At 39.1% G+C, this 23,830-nt stretch overlaps 1 protein-coding gene across 1 annotated transcript; it reads left to right on the forward strand.

Moving 5' to 3' along the window:
• The first annotated feature begins 759 nt into the window (after positions 1-759).
• On the forward strand, positions 760-8,945 carry LOC124305300 (segmentation protein even-skipped-like). The gene is made up of 3 exons (XM_046764553.1): positions 760-1,235; positions 1,831-2,018; positions 7,125-8,945. Exons 1-3 carry the CDS (start codon positions 968-970, stop codon positions 7,965-7,967), a joined length of 1,299 nt encoding a protein of 432 aa, XP_046620509.1. The 5' UTR covers positions 760-967; the 3' UTR covers positions 7,968-8,945.
• Positions 8,946-23,830: the final 14,885 nt, after the last annotated feature.

Here is a 23,830-nt window from a genome sequence, read left to right on the forward strand (position 1 = left end):
GTTAGGTACCATTATAAATCCTACGCGGCCCCGTTTAAACGAGGAAAATACCCAATTGGATCATCGCAGACCAACAATTCCATGGCATAAAATTTAATTGCCAAGTACTGCGGGCGAAAACCAAAACTGGAGCAACGGTTCCTCGGGTACAAAAATATATATATATATATACAAATCGAAATATATACCTCGGCGAAGGCTAGCTCGAGTACGAAGATGCCACCATATTTCTTGAACTCGTTTATTGCTCAGGCTGCAACGGCTCGACGCACACGAGCATGAGTCCTGGCACCAACACATCGATGGACTTATTCACGCACCCAGAGTCCCTGGAGTAGGATCGAGCTTCCAGGGAGGGACATGGAGGGCTGCCGGAGGGTAGGTAAAGGCGAGCGGGAATAACCGTTTTATACGGCAGAATTATCGCAGATGATTCTCTCGCGAAAATCTATGTAGTCCTCCTCGAGCCCCGACGTAGGTGCAGCGTATATACGGATGCTGAGCCGGAACGAGCGGGGGACAACGGCCCGAGTTTGGAAGGGAGATAGGTACAGACCGCGTAGGCGGGACAGGACGATCCTTGGCTCAGCAAGTTCCGGCCAATCGTAGCTGGCGAACGGCGAACGACCGAGGCGACTCTAAGGACCAGCCGATCAATCACGAGCCTCGTAGAGGCAGCATGGTCGTCGCCCGGTCGTTATCGCCGTATATAACCAAACCCCCCCTCGAGACCTTGGCGCAGTCGCCTTCGAGTCTTCGGCGAACCGAGTCACGTCCTTATTTCAAGGTATCTGGTTTACGTGCCGATGTAGCACGGAGACGGAGCTACTCAACGTCGTAATTTTCACGTAAACGTCGTTATATCGTACCAGTTCGCATGACAGTTATACACCGCGGTGTACGCCAGGTGTTCCAAGCGGCTATAAATGAATATTATACTTAAAATTGAAGTGTTATTCGAGTGTGGATGCCGATCGTGATATTCCCGACGGCAAGGATTACCTGCAGTTTTCATCAAATACACTCACCCTCCTCGATTGCGTGCAATTCCAACTCCTGCAACATGCAGGGGTACCAGGGGACCTTCGAACATCAGCCACAGGAACACCGGGACCGGGACCGGGAGGAGACTGTCGTGGTGGACCTTGTTCCTCCTCAGTATCAGCTCAGTCCACCAAACAGTCCACCTCCGACACGTCCCTCCTCCAATGGGGGATCGTCCGCAAAGATACACGGTAATGATACAATTAGTGTTGAAAGTGTTCACTGTGCCGGCCGGTTGTTGGTGGTGTAACTGCGCGAAGTTTAGGGTAAAAGTGCAGCCTTAGCGAGTATAGTTACCATAGATATCGGGCGAGGTTGTAGGTGGTGCGTGCTGGTGATTAATAGCTTCGTAATCCAATTCGATAATCCTTTATTTTTTGCTGTTGTTTGATCTACATCGAAAATTTGGTAATTAGACCCCCACCTGGACGATTCTACGGTATAGCTGTGGGACCCTCTCGAATTGCTGCATTGTAGTCTATAGCAACAATTCTGATGTACCTAGAGCAGGGCCGTAACTTTACAATCCTTTCCAGGAATGCATCCATTGTCATTTTTCCCGGGTTTATTGTGGTAATTATCTAACTACGCCCGTTACTTTCCCAAATAGCGTTGATTTTTATTGCGGGTTTGAAGGGGTATGTCGACCTCTTCGTAACCACCTCGTCTGCTAGGATTTTACGATACGTACTAATAACCGCGAGGTAACGTGTACCGTTGGTCGGTACGTGTATAATTATTTAACCACCATTTGCACTACTGCATCATCTTAATATCGTTTTGCAGAAACCTCGCCGTCGCATCAGCAGCCTCCGCTGTCCTCGATGGACTCCAACATCCGGAGGTATAGAACGGCGTTCACACGAGAGCAACTTGCGAGACTGGAGAAAGAATTTCACCGGGAAAATTACGTCAGTAGGCCCAGACGATGTGAACTAGCAGCTCAGCTCCAGCTTCCTGAATCCACGATTAAGGTAAGAATTCCAAAGTTGTTTAAGCTTTCTTGAGTAGGATGCCTTCCATCGTTACATGTAATATGTTTATATATTATGCGGTCGAGTTGCAGAGGGTCTACGACTGATATGAATTATATACTTGCTTGCACTCCACTGTTTAAAGTATCCGTTATAAATTTACAAAAAATGTATAGGAAGCATTATTCAGGTTCGGTATTGTGAATTTACTATACATGTGTTGAATAATTTAAAAACCAGAATTGTCAAATTTACCGCACCATTGAATAAAATTACCAAAAATTAGTGCGATAAGTATGTCATGTACTTGGATATCATTATTCGACTTATAATCTGCAAATTTAGTACAGGAATTTTGTATTAAAATTTGTTAAATTTACTGTACGAGTTGGTAACGTTATGGTAAATGTATACTGAAACTGTGAAATAAAAAGAAATGGATAAAAAATGGATTAATAATTGATTTCAACAACATTTCAGTTACTGCTATCGCTGAAAACGCATTTTAGATTGAATAGAAGAAATTACCGCATTATCATTGATAATACAATGGACAGTCGACACGGGCATGATAAATAATACAGTCCATGATAGCTTATGAATAAAATATGTTCAGAGTTTGTACTCACAATACAATTTCGAATGAATTTACAAACGTATTTCCTATCCAAACTTAGTCAATTTTCAGCACGTCTCAGTAAATTTATGACGAAATTATCACAATTTGAAAATTTGATTATTAATTCCAAAATTTCCATGGTAGTTTCCCATAAAATTTATACTTGCACAAGTTGAGTAGATTGACAAGGAAATTCCGCAATTTCCAAAGATTCTTAAGAATCTTTTTAAATACTCTGCGTTTAAAATATTATCAAGTAAAACTAAAATTCTTCGGGGTGATTTTAGAATTCAGTTTTAGGAAATTCGAAATCAGAATACGACGAAATTTAAACAAAATCTATAGAGATGATTACTTTTGCCGCAATAGATTTTTAAAATTAACATACTCTAATCGAATTTCTTTGGACGCACATGTGTCACGTAAATGCAGCAGAATGTTTAGTCAATACCAAATGCCGTACCTTGTAAATACTTGTTTGTTTTATTTTTGTTTTTGCCTATTATGATTGATATGGGAGATCAAAAACATGTATAAATAGGATATAAATCATATAAACAAGGGGACGATGAAGAATTTGAGCCTTTTGTCAAAATAAAAGGAATAACGTGAAATCTATGGACAGGCTTACAAAACAATATGACGAGAACGATAATAAATATGACATTGACTCTCAATTGAATAAATTAAATATAAATAAAATATAAATGAAATATAAAGAACATGTAAATAAAACGTGAGTGAAAAATAAATAAAAGGTCAATAAAATATAAAGGGAATATAAATAACATATAAATAAAATTGAGATTCAATATAACTAAATATATAAATAATATGTAATACCTCTTTAAAACCTGTCCATAGTCAAAATAATTAAAATTACACATTCATTCAAACATTCACAAATAAATTAAAATAAAATACGCCGAAATTAACACAGGTCAGGTTATAAAATTGTCTGGGATGATAATAAAAAAGTTTAAATTTCATAAATAAATTAAAAATCACTCATCCCGTTGTTTATTATTTGACCGCAGCTTCGTCGTATAATCGTCTCGATGATAGTATTTTCCGATGGAGTTGCAGACTACGGTTTTTTGGAAGCCTCCTTCGTGCTGACTCAGCAATGCGCGAAAGTTTTGAAATTGATCATTTTTCCGATTTCGTGTCTTGGTTTTATTGTTTAATGATGTGTTACACGTTCTCGTAATTACGGAGACTGACTGGTAATGGCGATGTGTTGAAATGGATTAAAAACTGCTATTAAAAATGAGTATAAAATTTCTGCGGGGAATTTAAGATTGGTCGGCTTGGCGTCTTCCCGTAGAATGTTCAAAATGTTCAGCCGTTTCTTCCGCCTAACGCCTGGATCGAGATGGCTGAGTCAAGCGAAACCTCGCGCGCACTTTGAATTTAAAATATCCTGACAACCTAAATTGACAGATACAACAAATTTAACACAGCAATTTAACTAAATTTACAACACGCTTTTGCGTCTCTCTATTAACCAAGTTAAGCAGAATTGGGGAAAAGTGATTGCACATTTAATGAGACGGCTATAGTAATTCACTTTCAAACGCCAAATTTTTACTTTGCCAGACTCTCGTGTTGTAAATGTGTGGCAAATTTACGGACATTTTTAACAGTGCGCGACCGAGATCATGCAGCTGCAACTTTTTGTAGCAGTATAATATGATAGGTGTGGAAATACGAGCGGCTCTTGCATCCCGCCGGCGCATTAGAGCGACGATTATAACCTTTAAAACGCGCCTCTTTGTTCGAGGCTTCTCAAACGAATCAATTACGAAAAGCAAATATCCTCTTTGACGCCTCGCCTGGAGCCGGTTTTGCCGCTGCCGACTTCCATTTCTAGGCTCTGCGGGTATAAGATACGGTTAGATCTTTGCCACCGAGGTCCCGGACCTAAATCCAGTTGTTTTCAAATTACAGTATATTGTGAAACAAGGATGTAAACTCGGTTTTTTCGGGCCGGGCGTGATTTTGCAATATGAGTCGCAGGTGAACCAAAGACGAATATTGCAAATACTCGAGCCGAAAAGACCGTTGCCTCCTTGTTGCACACGATTCTTTGTATAACAAGAGTATGTTGCGCGTTTTTTCACAAAGCACGAAATTGAGGTTAGGGTCAGGTAATGTTAGATTTGTTCACAACAGCCTATGCGCGCAGTATTGAAACGATCACTTTCAACTCCTAAGATTTAAAAGTGGTCTTTTCCGTATTCTGCGCATGCGCATTCGCAGACTCACTCGACCAACATAAGAACGGGTACCTTCACTGTTAGAAAATTCACGGTGTCGATATAAGTCCACACCGATTAGTGTAAAATTAGACGTCATCGGGGTAAATCGTTCGATTCTTGACACCGAGTGTTCTCAAAATGAACACCAAAATACTGTGGACTTCTGTAGAATATTTTCGGGGTTATGTTCAGCATCGCATTTCTAACAGTGTTGTGTACATGAGTTGAAGTTCGTGACCGTGCAAATATTACACCGATTTGATTTCGTTGGGCGATGGTCAGGGATGGAATGATGCACTTTTAGCAATCAATTATATTTTTAAACGACGTTTCGGCAGGCCCCGCCTGCCGTCATCAGGTTTCTTTTAATATAAAAAAATCACAAATTGTTACATGAATTACATTTGATCACTAACTGTCGCGTTAAAAATCTTGCACATCTAGATAATTATTTATCTCTATTGCGTCTAAATATTTTTTAGTCTTTTAAAATTTTCATACTGTACATAAATGCCATCGCTTAATATTTGATCTTATTATTCAAACTACTATAGAAGATTAAATTATTTAACACTTACATAAATCGACATTCCTTAACGCTTGCGATGTTTATTGCATGGTGTTCGAGAAGAAAGTGAATACCAATCTAACTATACTAACCGGACTGTTCTGTTAATATTCAATTTAACAACCATCTTTGAAAGTCACATACCTGTTTACATGTTTGTTAGCTTACTGGCCTAATTGTTTACATAATAGTCTATGCCAATTTCTATTGACAATTTGAATGATATCCGAATAGAGATGACTCAGGTTTTGTACGTCCATTCTTTTGTTGACTGTATTGTTTTTAGAAATGTGTATCGTTTCCTTGATAAGCCTCTTACGCCAAGTTGGTTTCTTTGCCAATTATCTTTACATTTTCAACGTCAAAACTGTACCCTTAACCGATAAGTGCTGAGCTAGAGCAGATCTATCTGGATCACGCTTTTTTGCATCATACTTGTGATTTGTAATTCGTTTTTTGAGATGCTGTGACGATTGGCCTGTGTAACACTTATCATAGTCTTTACATTTGATTTTATACACAGTGTTGGTTTGTTCAAGTGTGGCGGTTTTTGACTTTGCAGACGTAATTATATCGTTCAAAGTGTTGGTAATTTTATATGAAACATTGATGTTTTCTTTCAATAGTATCTTTTGAACATTTTGTGACAGGCTGTCAATGAACGGAATTGATCCAAGACATTTTTGTTTACTGGCATCGATGTTGTCCACATTGCTATCTGTGCAGCTATTATAATGTTTATGGGTTCTTTGTTCCTGTAAATGCCTGATCGATTTCAATGGGTACCCATTTTTTCTCAGAGTTTCGCGTACTATTTTAAAATTGTTCTCTCTAAATTGAGCATCGGCTAGTATTATGCTTCTGTCGAATAAGGCTGTTTCTACACTTTTTTTGAATTGAAGCGGATGGTGCGAATGAAAGTTGATATATCTTGCAGACCATGTTTCTTTCTGATACCAGTCAGTCAACACTATTCCTTTGTGTAAACATTATTCTTGGATATTAAGGTTATAATAAATACATATGTTTTGACCTTATGTTATGTTATGAATATTATTCTTGGATATTAAGGTCATAACAAAAATACATATGTTATGACCTTTATATCCAAGAATAATATTTACACAACAATTTACCAAGGTCAAGAAATCGTTTTCATCACTATTCCTTTGTAATTGATGACGCCGGTATCAAGAAAGCTAATTCTATTGTTTACTTCTGTTTTATATGTGAATTTAATGCGTGGATGATATTGGTTAAATGCATTTACAAAATTCCGGATTTTACCTTTATGCACACACGTTATTATATCATCTACGTATCTATTGTAAAAAATCAATTCAAAAGGTAGCGGATTGATTACTGTCTCTTCTAGTATATCCATCACTAGATTAGCTAAACTTGGACCAATTGATGAACCCGTAGCTACTCCATAGATTTGTTGGTAAAAACTGTTGCTATGTATAAAATAAGTAGAGTTCAAACAAATCTAAACCATTTTCGCAAATCCCATCTCAGGAATGTCCGCGTGTTTAGCTGTCAGAGCCCCCCGTTCTTCTTAATGACGTTGTGTACGAAACACACGCATGGAAAAACGCCTAAACGCCTCATATATGACAATGTATATCAATCACTCAGCACAGTTTTCTTCCTTGTAGGTGTGGTTTCAAAACCGACGCATGAAAGACAAACGCCAAAGACAGGCATTGGCCTGGCCCTACGCCATGTACGCCGACCCAGCGTTGGCGGCAACTCTTCTAGCCGCTGCAACAGCTTCGCTGCCACCGCCACCTTACCACAATCACCATCATCACCATCACCATCATCAGCTGCAGCACCAACAGACTGGTCTCCCGCCCGGCGGACACCTTCAGGCCGCTTCTCCACCCGGCTACGTTCCAGCCGCGGCCGCGGCAGCGGCAGCGGCCTACTACGCGCGCTACGTCCCGTACCAAACACACCCGGCTCATCCGGCGCCGATTCATCGGCCTCACCTTCCGACACAGACGGCGACGACCACGGTACCTGGGGCCGGTTACCCGCCCGCGGGTCTCCACTCGCACACGCTTTCGCACCAGCTGATGCAGACGCACCATCACCATCAGCAACCACACCAGCTCCAATCCCCGTCTTCGGCGGCCGCTGCCGCGGCCGCGGCTCTCGGTCCCTCGCTCCATTTCCCATCGCCACTGAGCCTCCCTTCCTCTCCCCCAACGTCAGGCCAGCCCACCGCCTACGCGACGCCGCCTCCCGGGACTCCGTCAGCGACGTATCGCCCTGAGCTGAGCAGTCCCGCGCAGTCCGATACGTCGTCAAGTGAGTACGACTGCAGCGGGACTTCTCAGGCCGTGGAGAACAAGCTCTACGTACGAAGCACCGCCGCTACGACACAGACTCAGACGACCACCCTACAGACGTCGTCGAGTACAAACGAAGCCACGAAGATCAAACCTCCGAAGCTGTTTCAACCTTATAAAAACGACATTACTGAAAGGACGTAGGTCATCCGCTGCGGGCAGCGCGAGGACGAATGCTATTTACCAAAGTCTATTATTGTAAGACCAAAAGATGCGTCGGAGTGCCTGCTTGTGTGCGTTGTAGTATGTTATTCAAATTTCCGCAGGCCCGGTACTCGCGGCGATTAATTCCTCTTTACACCTCCGATTCCATTGTAAATTTAAAACGATAGCTGCGCTGTATCTGAAAATACAGTATTGACGTGTAGCGTTTTTATGCGCCAACTTTATATTTATTAGCCATTTCAAACCTGAAAATATACCTGTCATAACACATACATCTATATACATATAAACTAAACAGCTAGGCATATACAGCTAATTATTGTACAGTTAAGCAAATAAATTATTTATGTTATAGTTTTAAGGATATACATTTTACGATTAATATTATCATATTATTACTACGATTACCACATTAATTAATACGATGTACAGTATTTGTATAAAGTATACTATGTCTGTATAATGTGTACACAGCTAGAAAAATTTAACTAAATATAATATCCGAGCAGGTCCACTTTATATTTGTGTTATTCGTTACATTTCTTTTGGTGAATATAAGACAAATTTTTGTGATTCTAAAATTTAAATTATCATATCAATATTTGTTTTGTGATTTTCGGTTTTTTTCTACTTTGTAATATATTAAAAAATGGTTAAATCAACCCAAAAATGTTAGTGGACCTGCTGGGATATTTTTTTCTAATTTATACATATACATGCAGTATGCAGTATACTACACATACGTCATGTTAGATTGTGTAAGAACGAAATGATGAAACTATATAAATATATATGTACATATATTCATCTTATATATATGTGGCATTTTTATTGCATATTACAAAAGGCTCCTCGAACGCTAGGCGGAACCCAAAAGTATAGATTTCGCGGTAGCAATCGTTGATAATTTCCGAAAAGAGCGGCAAGACGACGGTCACGCATTCGAAACTCTGAGAAGGGACACTTTAGAGGCTAGCAATTGAAATATTTCGAAATTTTTCATTTTTGTCTATTTTTGCTCTCGAGTTCAGAGGGTGAGGCTAACACCGCGAACGTGGCCTGTCAAGAGATTACGAAAGAATAGAGATGGAACACGATTCCCGTCGTTGAAGTTAGCCAACGAATCGTTCCTCACCGCTTCGCAAGGTCGTCACTACACCAACAGCCTATCAGCGTTCGCGACAGTGGAAATAGACGTAGCGATAAGCTAGATCTAACAAATAAGTAATCGTAGGTCCAACAAGAACCGGGCAATATCACGAATCGTAAAGGCGGATGATTTGAACTTCCAACTCCGCGTAGCGGAGTTAATCACTTGAGAGAGTGGCGACAGACCGGGAAAACCGGGAAGAGTCAGTAAATTTCGTCTATCGGGAAAAGTCAGGGAATTATAATGGATCATAGGGAAAAACGGGCATTTTTTATAAATCAGCTAACCTAACTTTTGGAAATGGTATTGTTCAATTTCTAACTACTTGTGTGAAATAACGCAATACTATGTCTTTTTAGATCCACATTTATATATTCAAGGTGCACTACTTCTGGAGCTTTTGGTCATAAAAGGCCCCCAACATTACAACCGAACAAAGTTTCGTGGGAAATCTTCAGGGAGTTCTGAATTTTTAGACGGGAAAAGTCAAAGAATTTTATTTTATCAAAGTTGACGCCACCCTGCTGCTTGAGTCCTGGCGAACCTACTAATAGGATCATTATGGAGTAATTTTGAGTAATTCGAGGGAAAAATTAGTGAGAGTCGGTAGATTTTCTTCTCGGCGAAATTCAAGTGGCATTTGCAAAGCAGTCAGTACTAATTTTCTTCCTACGAACAAAATTAGGGAGTGATTTAAATTGGCAGACCCACTAACGGTTGGCCATTTTCAACTTACGAATAAGCTTACTGGACATTTGTTTGGCAGTTCACTTGTTTGGTGGCCGTAGCCTGAGTTTCGCGATTACGCGTAGATTCAATTTTATTTGTTGTAAAGTTAGACCTAGAGTCACTGTTTTTGACTAGAGTCATTTCAATTGTAAATTGCGTGCAGCCAAATTCCGCTGCGCAAGGTCTAGTCGCGTTAGTAGTGTGTTTTGATAGCGCACCTCTCAAGAACATACTGTTAAAAATTTCTGTATGGAACTTCCTAAACTTCATTGGAAGTTTTGTTTGGATAGGAAACAGTAAATTCGCCATACATTTAATATTAATTCAGTGTACAAATATACAATAAATTTACTATACAATTTAGTAAATTCAAATTAATGTTTTGTGTTTTAGATAGATTTAAGTAACTATAGATTTAAGTGAAATCAAAAATTTTCATTGTTAATATAAGATAAATACATATAGTAATTTACGTCATTGCACCGAATTTGTAAATTTGCACCCTAATTCCGTAAATTGACAACTCTTTTGTACAGTAAATGTTTAATAAAGTAACAATCATTTTTAACAGTGTAGGGTGCGTATCTCTGTGTGTGAGTGGGGGCGGCTGTAGTATTAAATATGTTTATTTTTCTTTGGCGATTAGTTGTAAGATTTAACTTTGTTCTTTTCTTTTGTGCTTGGCGAATAACGCCGCATTTAATATTAAAATTAATGTTACAATTATGTAGTGGAGATTAGTGCCTTGGTTAATTTAGGAACGATCGCGGTCAGCGGTATCGAGTAGTATTTTATTTTAGTTCTGTCTCAGTTTTCCTTCGTGCGATAGCGGTTGGAGCGTTCGAATAATCTTGTTTGAGTTAATTTTGTTCGTTATCGAGAATGCGACTAAGCATTGTTGGAACTAAGTTTCGCCTTTTGTTTTTGGAATTAGAAAGGTGAATCAAGTATTTGGATATTTTGATTTTTTTTTCTTTTTTTTTGTGCATAGCTTCTCTTTCGCGATATCGTTTGTAAGATCATTTTTTCCGCCAAATTATTGTGAAGATGTTAAGTTCTTACTAAACTTCTCCTGGTGAGCCAAGTGCAATGATATACTATAATCCGGCGCCACGATATGCATGTATGTATTATATAAAAAATATTTCTTGGCAATGTCACTATATATATATATATATATATATATATATATGTATATGTATGTATATAATAATTCGTTCACTGTCATATAGTAATACGTATATCCGCTTGCATGATTGTGATATTGAAATAAAATCAGTTTTCAAAACAACATGTTCTTCTCCAACAAGTTTTTCCAATTATATAAAAAGAAACCAGAATATATGTACATTCAGATCCTTGATTAACTGTGTACGAATAAAGTATAAAACTTCAATTACGACAGATTATATAGTTATTGTGAGCTAATCTCGAGGGACCTGCACCAAGCAATATTTACATGCAGGTTTACGGGTGATGAGTTATAGCAGCAGGTTACAATACCCTGGGAATAAAATCACATACCCGCTTACGCATGTCCCGCTACAGCTACAGCAAGAAGAGCCCTACTTAACACGGGTGCCGCATAGAATCCCCGGGCGCGTTAGTGATGATAAATTGATTTGTTTCATATCTACTGTACCACGGCGTATAATAAACTACACAAAGTGCACGGGATCACCGCGCCATCTGTTCATGAGACGCACAACACGTAGGATCCTCTTCATCCTGGTGGTGTGAGTAACGCATGCAAGAGAATCTACGCACGTACACACGTCCGCGATTATGTGCTGCATCCAAAGTCAACCTGTGGCGCTCGGTGCGTCGGTGAAAGGAACAATTAATGGCGGCCGAGCGTGACGTGTAAATTCCCGTCGAACGGATTTGCGCTTAGCTCCCCCTGCCGCGAGGCTGCACATGGGAAGCATCTCTCTTTCTCTCTCTCTCTCCTGCGCAGAAATCGCACGTCAGGCCTGCGTGCGAGACACACTTGCACTCTCGCCCCGCAGCCGCTGTTCCGTCGTATCGACCAATTAACTTTCTTCGCCTCTCTGCCCTCGTCGTCCGACCCCCCTGCCGGGCCGAGGGTATCATTTCGGATGAATACCGCAGTTTAACCATTAGTTGAGGGCTTATGCTCGTTGGTGCGGAGCGTATGTTTATGCACCCTGCGGCGTCGCTCACGCGGCTGCGTAGCTATGCCGTCTATGCCTCCGCACGCACAGTGAGTCTGTGGATGGCCGATGTTGGAAATAAAAATAAGTTTTTCGAATCGCTGTTTGAAAAAAGAATCGAAACGTCGATTGTTTGTTAATGGTATATTTTTTTGTAAATTAGATAATTTCCTGTTCACATACGTTATTTGATCAATATATTTTCAGGCGATATTATAAATTATATAATTTCATATTGATATTTACAAGGAGATTGGTGGTTTGGGTGTAGCCAAATCTAGTCTTCGATCGCCTGCTCCTGGATTTACTACAAGAAAATCAGAAAATTATTAATATGTAATCCCATCATCGTCACGTAGATTGAAAATACGTCACCTCAAACTATGCATCAACATTAAACAAAAAATATGCAGAATCTTACAGCTATATGAATAACCTAACGAAATAATTGCCTTCACGCTTTGGATCGCTCATAACCAGAAAACCTGGCACTGTTCTACATCGATTAAAACGAACTTGATTGAAAATTTGAATTTTTACGTCATCTTTATGGAGTATTGTTGGCGTTTGTGTCGGCGATGTTTCTTTATCAATGTTATGAGGAAGAGTATCGAACATCGATTAATCGAAGCTGAAAAATATCGGATGAAGATGATGGGTTATTGCAAAAAAAAAAGAATCGACGATTTCGATTAATCGACAAACATCGCCCATCTCTTAACGCTAACTCATCTGTAAGCAATAATAATGGGAAACTGAAAGCAAACGGCGCGATTCGAGCCAGGGTCGATTCCTCGGGCTCCAATCCGTGTCTTTTGATTCTTGTCGATGGTCACCCTCGCGGCTATTAGGTATAATGTACTGCAATAAAATAATTTAACAGTAAAAATTTCACACCTTGGCTCTAAATTATGTCAGTGACAAACGGACTCGAAGGTGAGGATAACGCAGTTGAAAACTTATTGCAGACATATTCTACAGCGAGCTTGAATTTTTATTATTTACTAATGGGGCAATAGACGTATAATCACAAATTAAAATTGTGTAGTTTAGTAAATAAAGCTGCTTCAAGCCAAGAGTCCCAACGAGATGTATGGTATATATAGAAATATGTTACGTAGGACCACTCGGTAAGTTAGGAGCATATCTTAAGCCTCATAAACAGCGCGATCATGCGAATGATGAAGTGTATGGTGCATCATGTGGCTGAACCGACTCCATTCAGTGCCAAAGTCTCGTAAATAGCTTTGAATAGCATATAACGTTCTGACATGCTGCCATATAATACCGCGGACAAAACAATTACCAGTTATATGCATGATGCCTGCGCTTATAACCTACAGCATACGTATATACGAGTCGATGATCGCTCGAGTGTAAACAGTGCTTCATTGTTATGTGTAACAACTTGTGCCAATCGCTACCGCCAGCCCATATCGAATTTATAGACTGACAAGTGTAGTGGGGATTTATTTCTATAATTTAGCTCGCAGGGATTCTGCAATACCGACTGCACCTTAATTTTTTTCAACAACGTATTTAAATAATTCATTCCTCCTTGGACATTGTTACCAGATGAAATAATTATGCATATGTGTGTATATGTATATTTATCTATTATACAAGAATATTAAAATTCAATAGATGGCGAACGGTTGAATAAGTGTTACAGGTTATAATCTATACCTAAGTATATATGTCTAGCAAACGTCGGGGTAAAATAACCTATTTTTTCAGTGAAAAAATCGTATGAATCTTACAACTTGCTGGTAATAAAAATTTAGCATCCGTTTACCCTTTTCCAAAATATTAGGGAAACGTAACTCGGGTCGTTCTATGTATACGAAGATAAAAAAATGTACATTTACCCGTTCTTTTCCTACCTTTTTTTTTTTTTTTTTATTTTACTTTCTTCCTCTGTCTCTCACGCGTCCCGTGCGGCGACGGTAAAAATGTTAAAATCAACACAAGTCCCAAGATTTTTTGTAACAGTTTGTAAATATTTTATCCTCCTACCAGCCTTCTTATATATAAGAAAGGTGTCTTGTTATTACATATGTTTACATGTATCTTTCTGAATAAAACGCATGAACAACTAATCGTAAGCTAGTGATCGTCATTGACTCAAAAGGGCAGATGAATTTATGAAATGTGTATCGAAGAGCAGAGCTTAGTGAAACAATTATACGTATAGTGTGTTATAAGCACGTATCTATATAAGTTTATTTATAAATTTACCTCGTGCAAAAAAAAAAAACATTAGAGGCTTAGTATAATTCGTAGTGTAATTTTTCAATACGCAGAAATCTAGAGAAAAGGGTACGTATAGAGTCGTTTATTTTTTTGTCATTCGTTTTTTCTCGATCAATTTTTTCTTCAAGAAAGAAATAAACTTACCTACAGTCAAGGTTATATCGTCAAGTTACGTGATTTTTAGTTCGCTTTTTTTATTTTATTTTTATTTTTAACCACCTACGTTGATTGCAACTAAAACTTTTGCTCCGTCACTGAAGCAATAGCGAGATGTTGCAAAACACGTTATTGCACTCATGCTCGCTAATTCCCGCCTATAATCTACCATATTCACGCGCATTAAATTTCGCGCATCGCTATGACGTATAAAAATGTATATATGTCAGAATACAGCCGGGGCTTATACGAGTTTGGAAACAACCGAAAAAACATTAACGTATACATTTTAAATAACTGGACATCGCTAAGGAGTTTACAGCAGGCGCGATTTTGTACGGCGTTACAACGCAGCGTCCAGCGGTCTGTGCAGATGCGGCAAGGCAGGGAATTTCGATTTTTTGTCAATGATTTTTTTACACCGCCAAACAAAGTAAATTATTTTACCTTTACAGCGGTAGATTAGTATTTTTTTTTTTTATCGTCCTCGCGTCCAACGTTCGGGATCATTTACGACCCTATACAACGACTCCGGGTTCCGACCGGTCTCTACCGTTTTTTTTCTTTCCCGCGTGAGCTTTTCCTAGATGTTGCAGGCATGGCATCGTCTACGTAAGTAGTTGACTCGGGGTGGCAAAGACGATAGTCCGGTTAATATTATCGCATAATTTTCCAAACGGCAGGTATACGGTTAGAAAAAGAAAAATGTTCCAGCACGTCCACTAAAAATTATGGGGTAGATTTAACCATTTTCTAATGCACGTATTACTAAGCGAAAGGAAAAATAAACAATTTAAATTTTCATCTCGTGGGGGAAATAACTCGAGGTTTGAGTGACTAATTCATGTAATTCAACTGAATTTTTTTAACTCACAGATAAATTTCTTTAATTCAGTTTAATTCATTTCAATTTCTGAATTTCAATTTTTCTCTCAATAATTCTCGCTAATTCATTCTAATTCAAGTGAGTTCTAAAAAATTTCAATCCATTCCTTTTTATTTTTTGTTCATTTAAATTGTTTTCTCTTTTTCAATTCAGTTCAACTTTCTAATTTGAATTCAATTTTTTTTTTCTCAAACATAAACAGATGATTCCGGCACGAATCCAAACAAATTCAAATCAACTAGAGTTAATTTCTTATAATTCAGTTATTTCTCAGTTAATTCTCATTGATTTAGTTATTTTGCGATAATTCGGTTGAATTACAATTAATTCACGAACCTATCGACACATCAATTCAGTGAGTTATTTCCCCCTCGATTGATACGACAATTAAAATATGGACATTACAAAAATGTATTTCATATTCGCTAAAAAAAAAAAAAAAAAACATAACGAATAAAACAAATATAAAGTGGTCCTGTCGAGACATCATGCTTACTCAAATTTTTCCAACAGTGTATTATAAACACCTGTCTAAGGTACGAAAATACACGCATACAATACTCGTATTCGTGCGTGAAGAAGACCCCTTCAGAGTTTCGCTCACGCCCTGCAGATAGGTATAATACATAAAGGGCCGTGAAGTACATGCATATTTAATCTCCCGTATGATCCGCACGGTTTATGAAACATTAATATCCAATTTATTCCCCACGCGTAGGAATATAACAAACCCCCCCCCCCCCCCCCCTCCCTCGGCTAAACAGATTGTTATAGGTCCGTCAATCTGGGCGGCGCTACGCGTTCACCCTTATAATACGGTAACCCGCGACCCCGAGTCCCGTAGAATACCCGTCCCCGAGTTTAGGGAGTCAGGAGCAGTGCTGCCTCTCCGCGGGATCGATCCCTATACGCTGCATAAGATAAAAACTCATTCCTGCCAACATCGCTTGCACGCGGGACGCTATCTTATCGCAGGAGCAATTAAATGTTGATACTTGACGTCCGTCTGTCCGTCTGTCTATCCGGAAGATACTACAATTGAAAATACTCGAATTATTACAGAGTTAAGCTGAGATATCGATGATTCGGCTCTTTTTAATCGGAAGATTATTTACTAGAAATACAATGTATAGTTTTATTCTCATCGTATTGGGATTGATGAATTTATTCGATTTAATACAATATTGGATGGCAATCGATTGTGATGAGAAAAAAAAGACGTAGCATTATTGAATCGACTACAAAAGAAAAAGAAAAACCATGTTTCGGTGACTTATACACCTATGTGTAATAATAATAATAATAATAATAATAATAATAATAATAATAATAATAATAATAATAATAAAATTAAATAATAGTCATGTGAATAAAATGAGCCATCGTAAAGTGAAATCGAACGAATCTATTTAGATTTTTAACAATTTTGAGGGAATTTAAAACAAAACTAGATTTCAAAGCTTCTGTTTTTAAATACTTTTATGTTTTAAAAGAGACCTTTGCAGCTTATAAAGAATACCTTAAAAATTATTTAACGGTCAACTCTGAAACTTTTACAAATTTCAACACAGATTTTTTGGTGCTAAAAATAATCGCACGCATCTCTGGTTTTACAAAAACTTTTCTTACGCCGTACAAAACATAGCAACCGAAGGATTTAAGAACAAATCAATTTTTAAGGGTAGAGGTCAAAACTTGGAAGGGTCAATATTTCGTATGGCGGATACATAGAAATTGCAAGCATGTAAAAATAAAATAACGAAAGATGAATCTTTCGAAAATCAAAATTTCGAACGATTCATCTTACGTTACTTTATTTTCGCATTTTTGAAATTTCGATATATCGGCCATTCGAAATACAGACCCTTCTAAGTTTCCACCCTCACCCATTTTCAAATTCCCGAAAATAGCCTTTTGTTCGAAATTTCAACGGCGTTGAGGCAGTAGTAAAAAAAAAAAAAAATTCACCCTAGCCCTTTCGCGTGAGCTATATTTTCGTGAAAAAGTGCAAGAGTTTCGGAGAAGATCTAAATTCAAAAAAAGGCCCTTTTCCGAACCGCCCTAAACACGCTAAATGCTGTATTAGATCGTTTGTTTCCAGGTCTCATTTTCAGATAGCGCGATGAAGATAAAAGTCTAGCTTCGTAGCGTCGGTACTGGTATAAATTGCACGATATTGTTCTGAGCAAGGATAATCTGCAGGACGAGACCGAAACGGCGACCCGAGGCGCGTGACGAAGCCAGGAACGGTTCAATATTTAGACGACGTTACGAGACTGTGGATAATTGAGAAGTCAAAACTTTTAACAGCGGGCCTTCCTGCAGCTCCACGTTAAACCGTGAGGGCGTTTCGGCGTCGTTTCTTCATTCTTTGATTTTTTCTCTTACCTACCCGCACGTCTTTGCTCTTGTCGGGCAACATTGCACTGCAGTGTAATATACGGTAGGTCGGATTTTCAACTCGAACAAAAAGTTCCAAGCCTTCCTCGAGACTTTTCCAATGCACCCGAACGACCGCAAATAACTCTTGCGTAACATTCGCGTTTCTTTGGTTGCTCCTTCAAAGCCATCATCCACTCTGCACTGTCAGGAATAAAAGCGGTACGTATGTACGAACCATGGGAAATTGGGAAAGACGCACATTCACTAACGTTGAATCATAAACATTTTCTGAAAAATTACAAGTTCTTTGTAAATAGAACGTGAAAAAGTGTAATAGGAATAATCTGCAATGTTCAGGCCTTTTTACATTAATTTCAGTCTATCAATTGCAAGCAACACTTAAAAGTAGTCAGAAAACAAATCACACCGATAAACACGAATTTAGAGTATCGGTTTTAGATGTCGAACTTTTATTACCTTCACGTAACAAGTAAAAGAAAGAATAATTTTATTAGATAAAGTTTGTGTTTTCTTATAGAAACTAGAACGATATTTTGGATTTTAAGAAAAATTACTTATTTTTTCTAAACATTCACTGCATATGACAATTAAACAAGTTTTAGTTTCACGTTTAAATCACTTTTATTCAAAAATAATATTGTTTCGATTTTTTATTAACCGAGTAGGTAATTAAAATCATAGATTTTCTTCAATTTTAACAAATTACAATCTCCTGGCAGCAAAATCAAACTTATTTCGAAAAATTGCAGTTATTATCGGTACTGATCGGTTCAGTGGATTCAATCTAAACAATAGAAAAAAAAACTTTGTGAAATTCAAACATCGTTACAATTCTATGTGTAACTGCATTATAGAATTGGGAAAACGATTTCGCTAGACTGCGTTCACAGACGAATATTCGTATTCCCATAACCAATCAGTTCGATAACCGATCGTCGGTTGCGAACGACAGGAGGGGCAAGAGGGGCAGGAAAAAAGAGACCTGCGCGATAACGCGTATAAATTAATAGACCAATTAGTCACGCTCTGCTTGATCGCCCCATCGATTCCATCGGGTCGAATTTAATCGCTGCTGAGGCTGTGGTAATCTCGACATGAGTTACAGCTAGATACATAGGTATTGATGCAGTCCAATGTAGATTGTATCTGTTGTATTCATCACGTGTATTGCAAATTCGTTGCGGTGCAGGCGAATCCATATAGGTATACCTGCTACGCTAAAAGCATCATCATCGCTTCCCAGTAACGCCGAAGTATATTGTCGTTCAAGAAATGAATATGAAAATACGTCGAACGTTGAAAAATTTGTCCGTTGAAAAGTTGTTTCCAAGCAAAATAAAAGAAAAAAAAAAACAACAGAAATTATAAGAATCCAGAGCTGGTAGTTAATTAATCGATTAATTCGTAGTTTTTTTGAAACGGTGCTTATGAATTCAAAATTTCGTAAATTTCATTACGTAGTCTTAATAGAGGAAAAGTTTTTAGATAATTTGTAGTTTCATTGAAAATATTTTTCAATTTCAGGTGAAAATATTCATTTATCTTTCACTTATTGTATCAAACAGGTGTACTTGGTAAGCGAGACAAAGATACTAATTGATACTTCAATCACATAAATTTACATTGTATTGCATCGAGGAAAAATAATCGAGTCGATCGATTAATCTAGTTTAAAAAATAATTGATTATACTCGGATAATATAATCGATTATTTTTTGTCACTCCTACAGCGCCTCTCCTTGTATGGTCGGAAATTTGACGGACCGCAGCAGCGTCAGACTCTTGATCTAGCTTTTGCCGAGGCTGCTACGAAAACCAACCAATACACGAACTGCATGGAATGTACTCCGCGCATAAGAACAGTCGTAAATCGAGCGGTCCTCGTTGCGTAGATAATATGGAGGTGCCATATAGCTACTATCCGGACACACCGGGTACCCGGTGTAACAGACACATTATAATGCTTCAGTACGGGACCGAGGCGGGTTTATGCGTTTATGCTCATGGTTGCGTTGGTCGCTACCTTCCTGACCAATCTTTTCTCTCTTTGCCCGGCGTGCAGGGGTGAATTTAAAGGCGACTGGATTTCGTTGACCGAAACACGCCCTCGCCTCAAGGAGCGAATTGCATCTAAAAGCCCTGGATGCAGCCCTGCAGGCCCGGCATCCGCTTCTTACTTCGTAGAGCCACCGACATGGCGACAAAAGAGTGTTGACGGTGAGTTAGCGAAAAGTTACAATGTGCCAGTCCTGAGTTAAATTAGTTTACTGCTAAACTGTAGTGAGCGCGGTCCTTAGTCGAACAGAAGGCAGGTATTTGAACGAGGTAGTAAATCTCCTGATGGTTTTATTTTGGTTTATTATCTCCGCTCGTATATACCATCCATAGCGGAACGTGCATTTTGCAGGGTAGACCGAAACTAATTCAGCCGATCTTATAATAGTAACTGCGGTACACATTCCCTAGGCTTCCGTCAAAAACTCGGTACCTGTACAAACGTTGCATGTGTGATGCGGTACGTGCATCATCGGCTTCGACCAATCGGTCGACGATTATCAGTGAATAGTTTCGTTTGCTATTCGCAAAAAAAAAAATATGGAATATAGGTATCAGGTGACTTGTATTATACAGGAACATTGAGGTTAGAAAAAGTTTTTTTAGCTCTCTAACCTGAAAATCGCGTGACTTCGTCGTGACTTCTCGGCTCCCGTGATAAAAAATACGGGGCGAAACTCGTATGGATAAGGTATATCCATATTCGTTGCGATATGTACTATTTATAATCTGAGCATGTTTTACGCGTTTTTCCATTACCGTTTTCCATACACAAAGTACCAGTTTCTATGACGCTCGAGTGAGTCTGCGAATACGCGTGCGTGGAGTACGGAAAAACCCACTTTTAAGTCTCAGGAATCAAGAGTGGTCTTTTCAGTACTGCGCACATGCGATGTCGCGAACAATACTGACATTAGGCGACCCTAACCTCAATTTCATGTTTCGTGAAAAAACGCTTAACGTACTCTTGTTATATAAAGAATGGTGTGCAAGAAGGAGGTTCTTTCACCTCGCGTATTTGGAATATTGGTCTTCGGCTCACCTACGACCCATATTGCAAACTTATACGCTCGGCCCGAATAGACCGAGTTCGCCCCTTTGTTTCACAATGTACTATTATTCGAATCAGTGGGAAACAATGTGGATTATAGACCCACTTGGATAATTACATAACAGGATTGAAGTAGTGGCATATTTTTCACCACCGCAGATGATGTCTTTCAATATGTCGATCCCGAAATCGCTGCATTGCGAATTGGGGCTCACGGCGCGAGGTTGAGAAACGGGCAATAAGAAGGGTTGACGAATCCCGTGGGCGACGCGAAGTAGATCCCGCAAATACTCGGCAGGATTCACCTATAAATTAGGTAGTACGGTGAAAGGGCCACCGCGGCAGCCAATAAAGCTAACAAGAAGTAATACCGCCTTGCCGCGACCGCCGCCCTTTCCTGATTCATTATCCAATATCCTCGCGACGCATGAGACGACCTCGCCTCGATACCCGCCGTTCCCGGCACCGAAGGAGATTTACGCCCACCGAGCTTTACAGGTGTACCTACAATGTGTACCAATCCAAGCGCATGGCGTCCATAACCTGCACGAACTATTCACGACATTACCTGACGTAACTGCATAAATGTTACATGTAACTACATTTGTTTCTGGATGTGAAATATCTTTCATGAATACGTCAAACTTACGTGTTATGCAAGTTATTCCTCGACTTATTCGCAATGAATTGCTAGAGTACCATGTAGCCTCTTGATCCTTCGTACCGTTGCAGCGTCTTATACCTAATCATTTCGCGATGTAAAGTGTTTATTCAATTCTTTTACACCCAATTAAAAATAATATGAGACGCTGCTTCCACGTTGTGCTTACTTTTTTATATACATAGTTGGCTTGTCAATCATACAAATTGTGATCCATTACTTGCATTTTGGTTCAAGCCGTTCAAGCCGACTGATTTATTGGAACGGAAATCTAACCCATAAACTCCTTCTACATTCATACATATAATTATGTCCTGCTCAAAAGACCAACGAGAACTGTAGTATCAATGACTTAGAACGCGTTATTGCATTTTTTCTGTGTGTAATGCGCACGTATAGTCTGATCTCGTCGGTGTTCCATCACCTCTTAGCCTTAAATCACAAATGCTACGTTAAAACAACGCAGAGCTTCTGTCAAATGAACATCGCTGAAAATCGTTAAGCTTTACCGAAAACATCATCATACGTCAATCATTCCGATAATCACTGCTTTTCAAATCTTGCAGGGATGTGTTTGAAACATTTCGATTTACAGTTTTGCAGAAGAATCGTAATTGCACGGTTTGCAATACACCTACTTTCCATATGAAATAACTGAAATAATAATTTGCATACGATTTGTAAAATGATGACTGCTCAGCAATCGCGTGCTTCCATTGATTGTTAAAAATGTCTAAAATCTGTGTTCTGTGTCCGATTCGTCATATATTTAAGTTCGCAAACGGCTTTCCAATATATGCTTATACATACATGTATTATGATCAGGGGGTCGTAGGGGACACCGGGACTCAAAATTCCGATTTTGAGAACGCGTGAAAAATGTGCGAAAAAAATGTTTGCAATCCTTTTGACTGTTGACTAATTATACCGTCATCGTATTACTAAGTTAACAATCATATAAATGCCGTATTATGAACTGCGTCTGCAACAATAACCTATACCTACTGGCAAATCAGAAAGCCAGATAAATGCTTAGTCACTGTAACGTTAACTTTTAGAAAGCCCGGTTTCAGTACGTCATTACTAAGCTGCCGTTGCTGCCGAGTCTACAAGATATATTATGGTGAAAAATCTTTCGGAATAGATGGACAGAAACTGCGCCACACTGACCCAGAGCCTCTTTGACTTCGGTACTACGGCATGACAGTGAGTATTATTAAAAGTGTACGGTACGTACACGGTATACTGCAATGCATATTATACTGCCGGGCGGAGCGAAAGTGTGCCAAGATTCAAAGATTTCAAGATTTACGATAGGAAACCCGGGTCCGCGCGGTATATGTATACCTATACCTTATATCGTAGTTACTCGACTGTGCCCAGAGACTCGCTGCTAGTACAGTGCACTGTGTGTACGAGTTCGATCCGGAGAACTGTTACCCTCGCCTTAAACGGCTGCCGTATTCCCCATTACGACACGGTAGCTCCATTCTTATGCGTGAACTTTTGCGCCCAAACTTTACGCACCCCCGCAATTAACTCGTTGCAAGGCCATCGGCCTGCCGGGGAGGAAAGCGGGATGAGAAGTTGTACATAGCAAAATAACTGAGAGGCGTCACTGCCTCCTGCCTCTTCGCTCATTGGCGCTTTCTCCGGCAGTTTTTCAAACAAGGATACGCGTTTATCCTGCTTGGAAACTCGTTTTCACGCACATAACCTGGGTGTAATTAAAGACTGTGACACAGAAACGCGGGATTTTTGGAAAATTTGCTCGGTACAATGTCCAACAGAACGTTTGAGCCGTGGATCGACGAACCTTACGACGAGCAAGCAAACAAGAACCTCGTTATCGTAACCTCTGCTGTTCTGATTCTTCTTTTAGTCTTACTGCAACTCGAGTATATTATCGTTTCGAGGTGGTTCACTTGAACCATTCGTCGTTTCATCCGACGCAGCAACAGTGGATTTATGAATGTGGTATTTGTGAAATATATGCATGTATTTCGGATTGAAGCAACAGCAACTACAGTTTGTTAGTTTTGTAGTTATAATTACCTACCGTTCATATTGTCCAAAGAAATATACTGAACAAATTTAATTTTATAATCCCTGCTTTTCTCAATTTACTCCATGTAATTTTTTTATTCCTTAAATTGTAGTCTACTTTCGGTATAATCTTTACTTTCGGTTATTAGAAAGAAATATCTTTCTCTACCGACCACTGTAGATAAGAATTTATAATATAGAATTGCAGGTTCGGAATTAATTTTCTTGGCGAGAAAAAATTCCGTATTTGTATAATGCAGACTTTTGGCATATCACAT

Source organism: Neodiprion virginianus, chromosome 5 (genome assembly GCF_021901495.1).
Source record: "Neodiprion virginianus isolate iyNeoVirg1 chromosome 5, iyNeoVirg1.1, whole genome shotgun sequence".
NCBI lineage: Eukaryota > Metazoa > Arthropoda > Insecta > Hymenoptera > Diprionidae > Neodiprion > Neodiprion virginianus.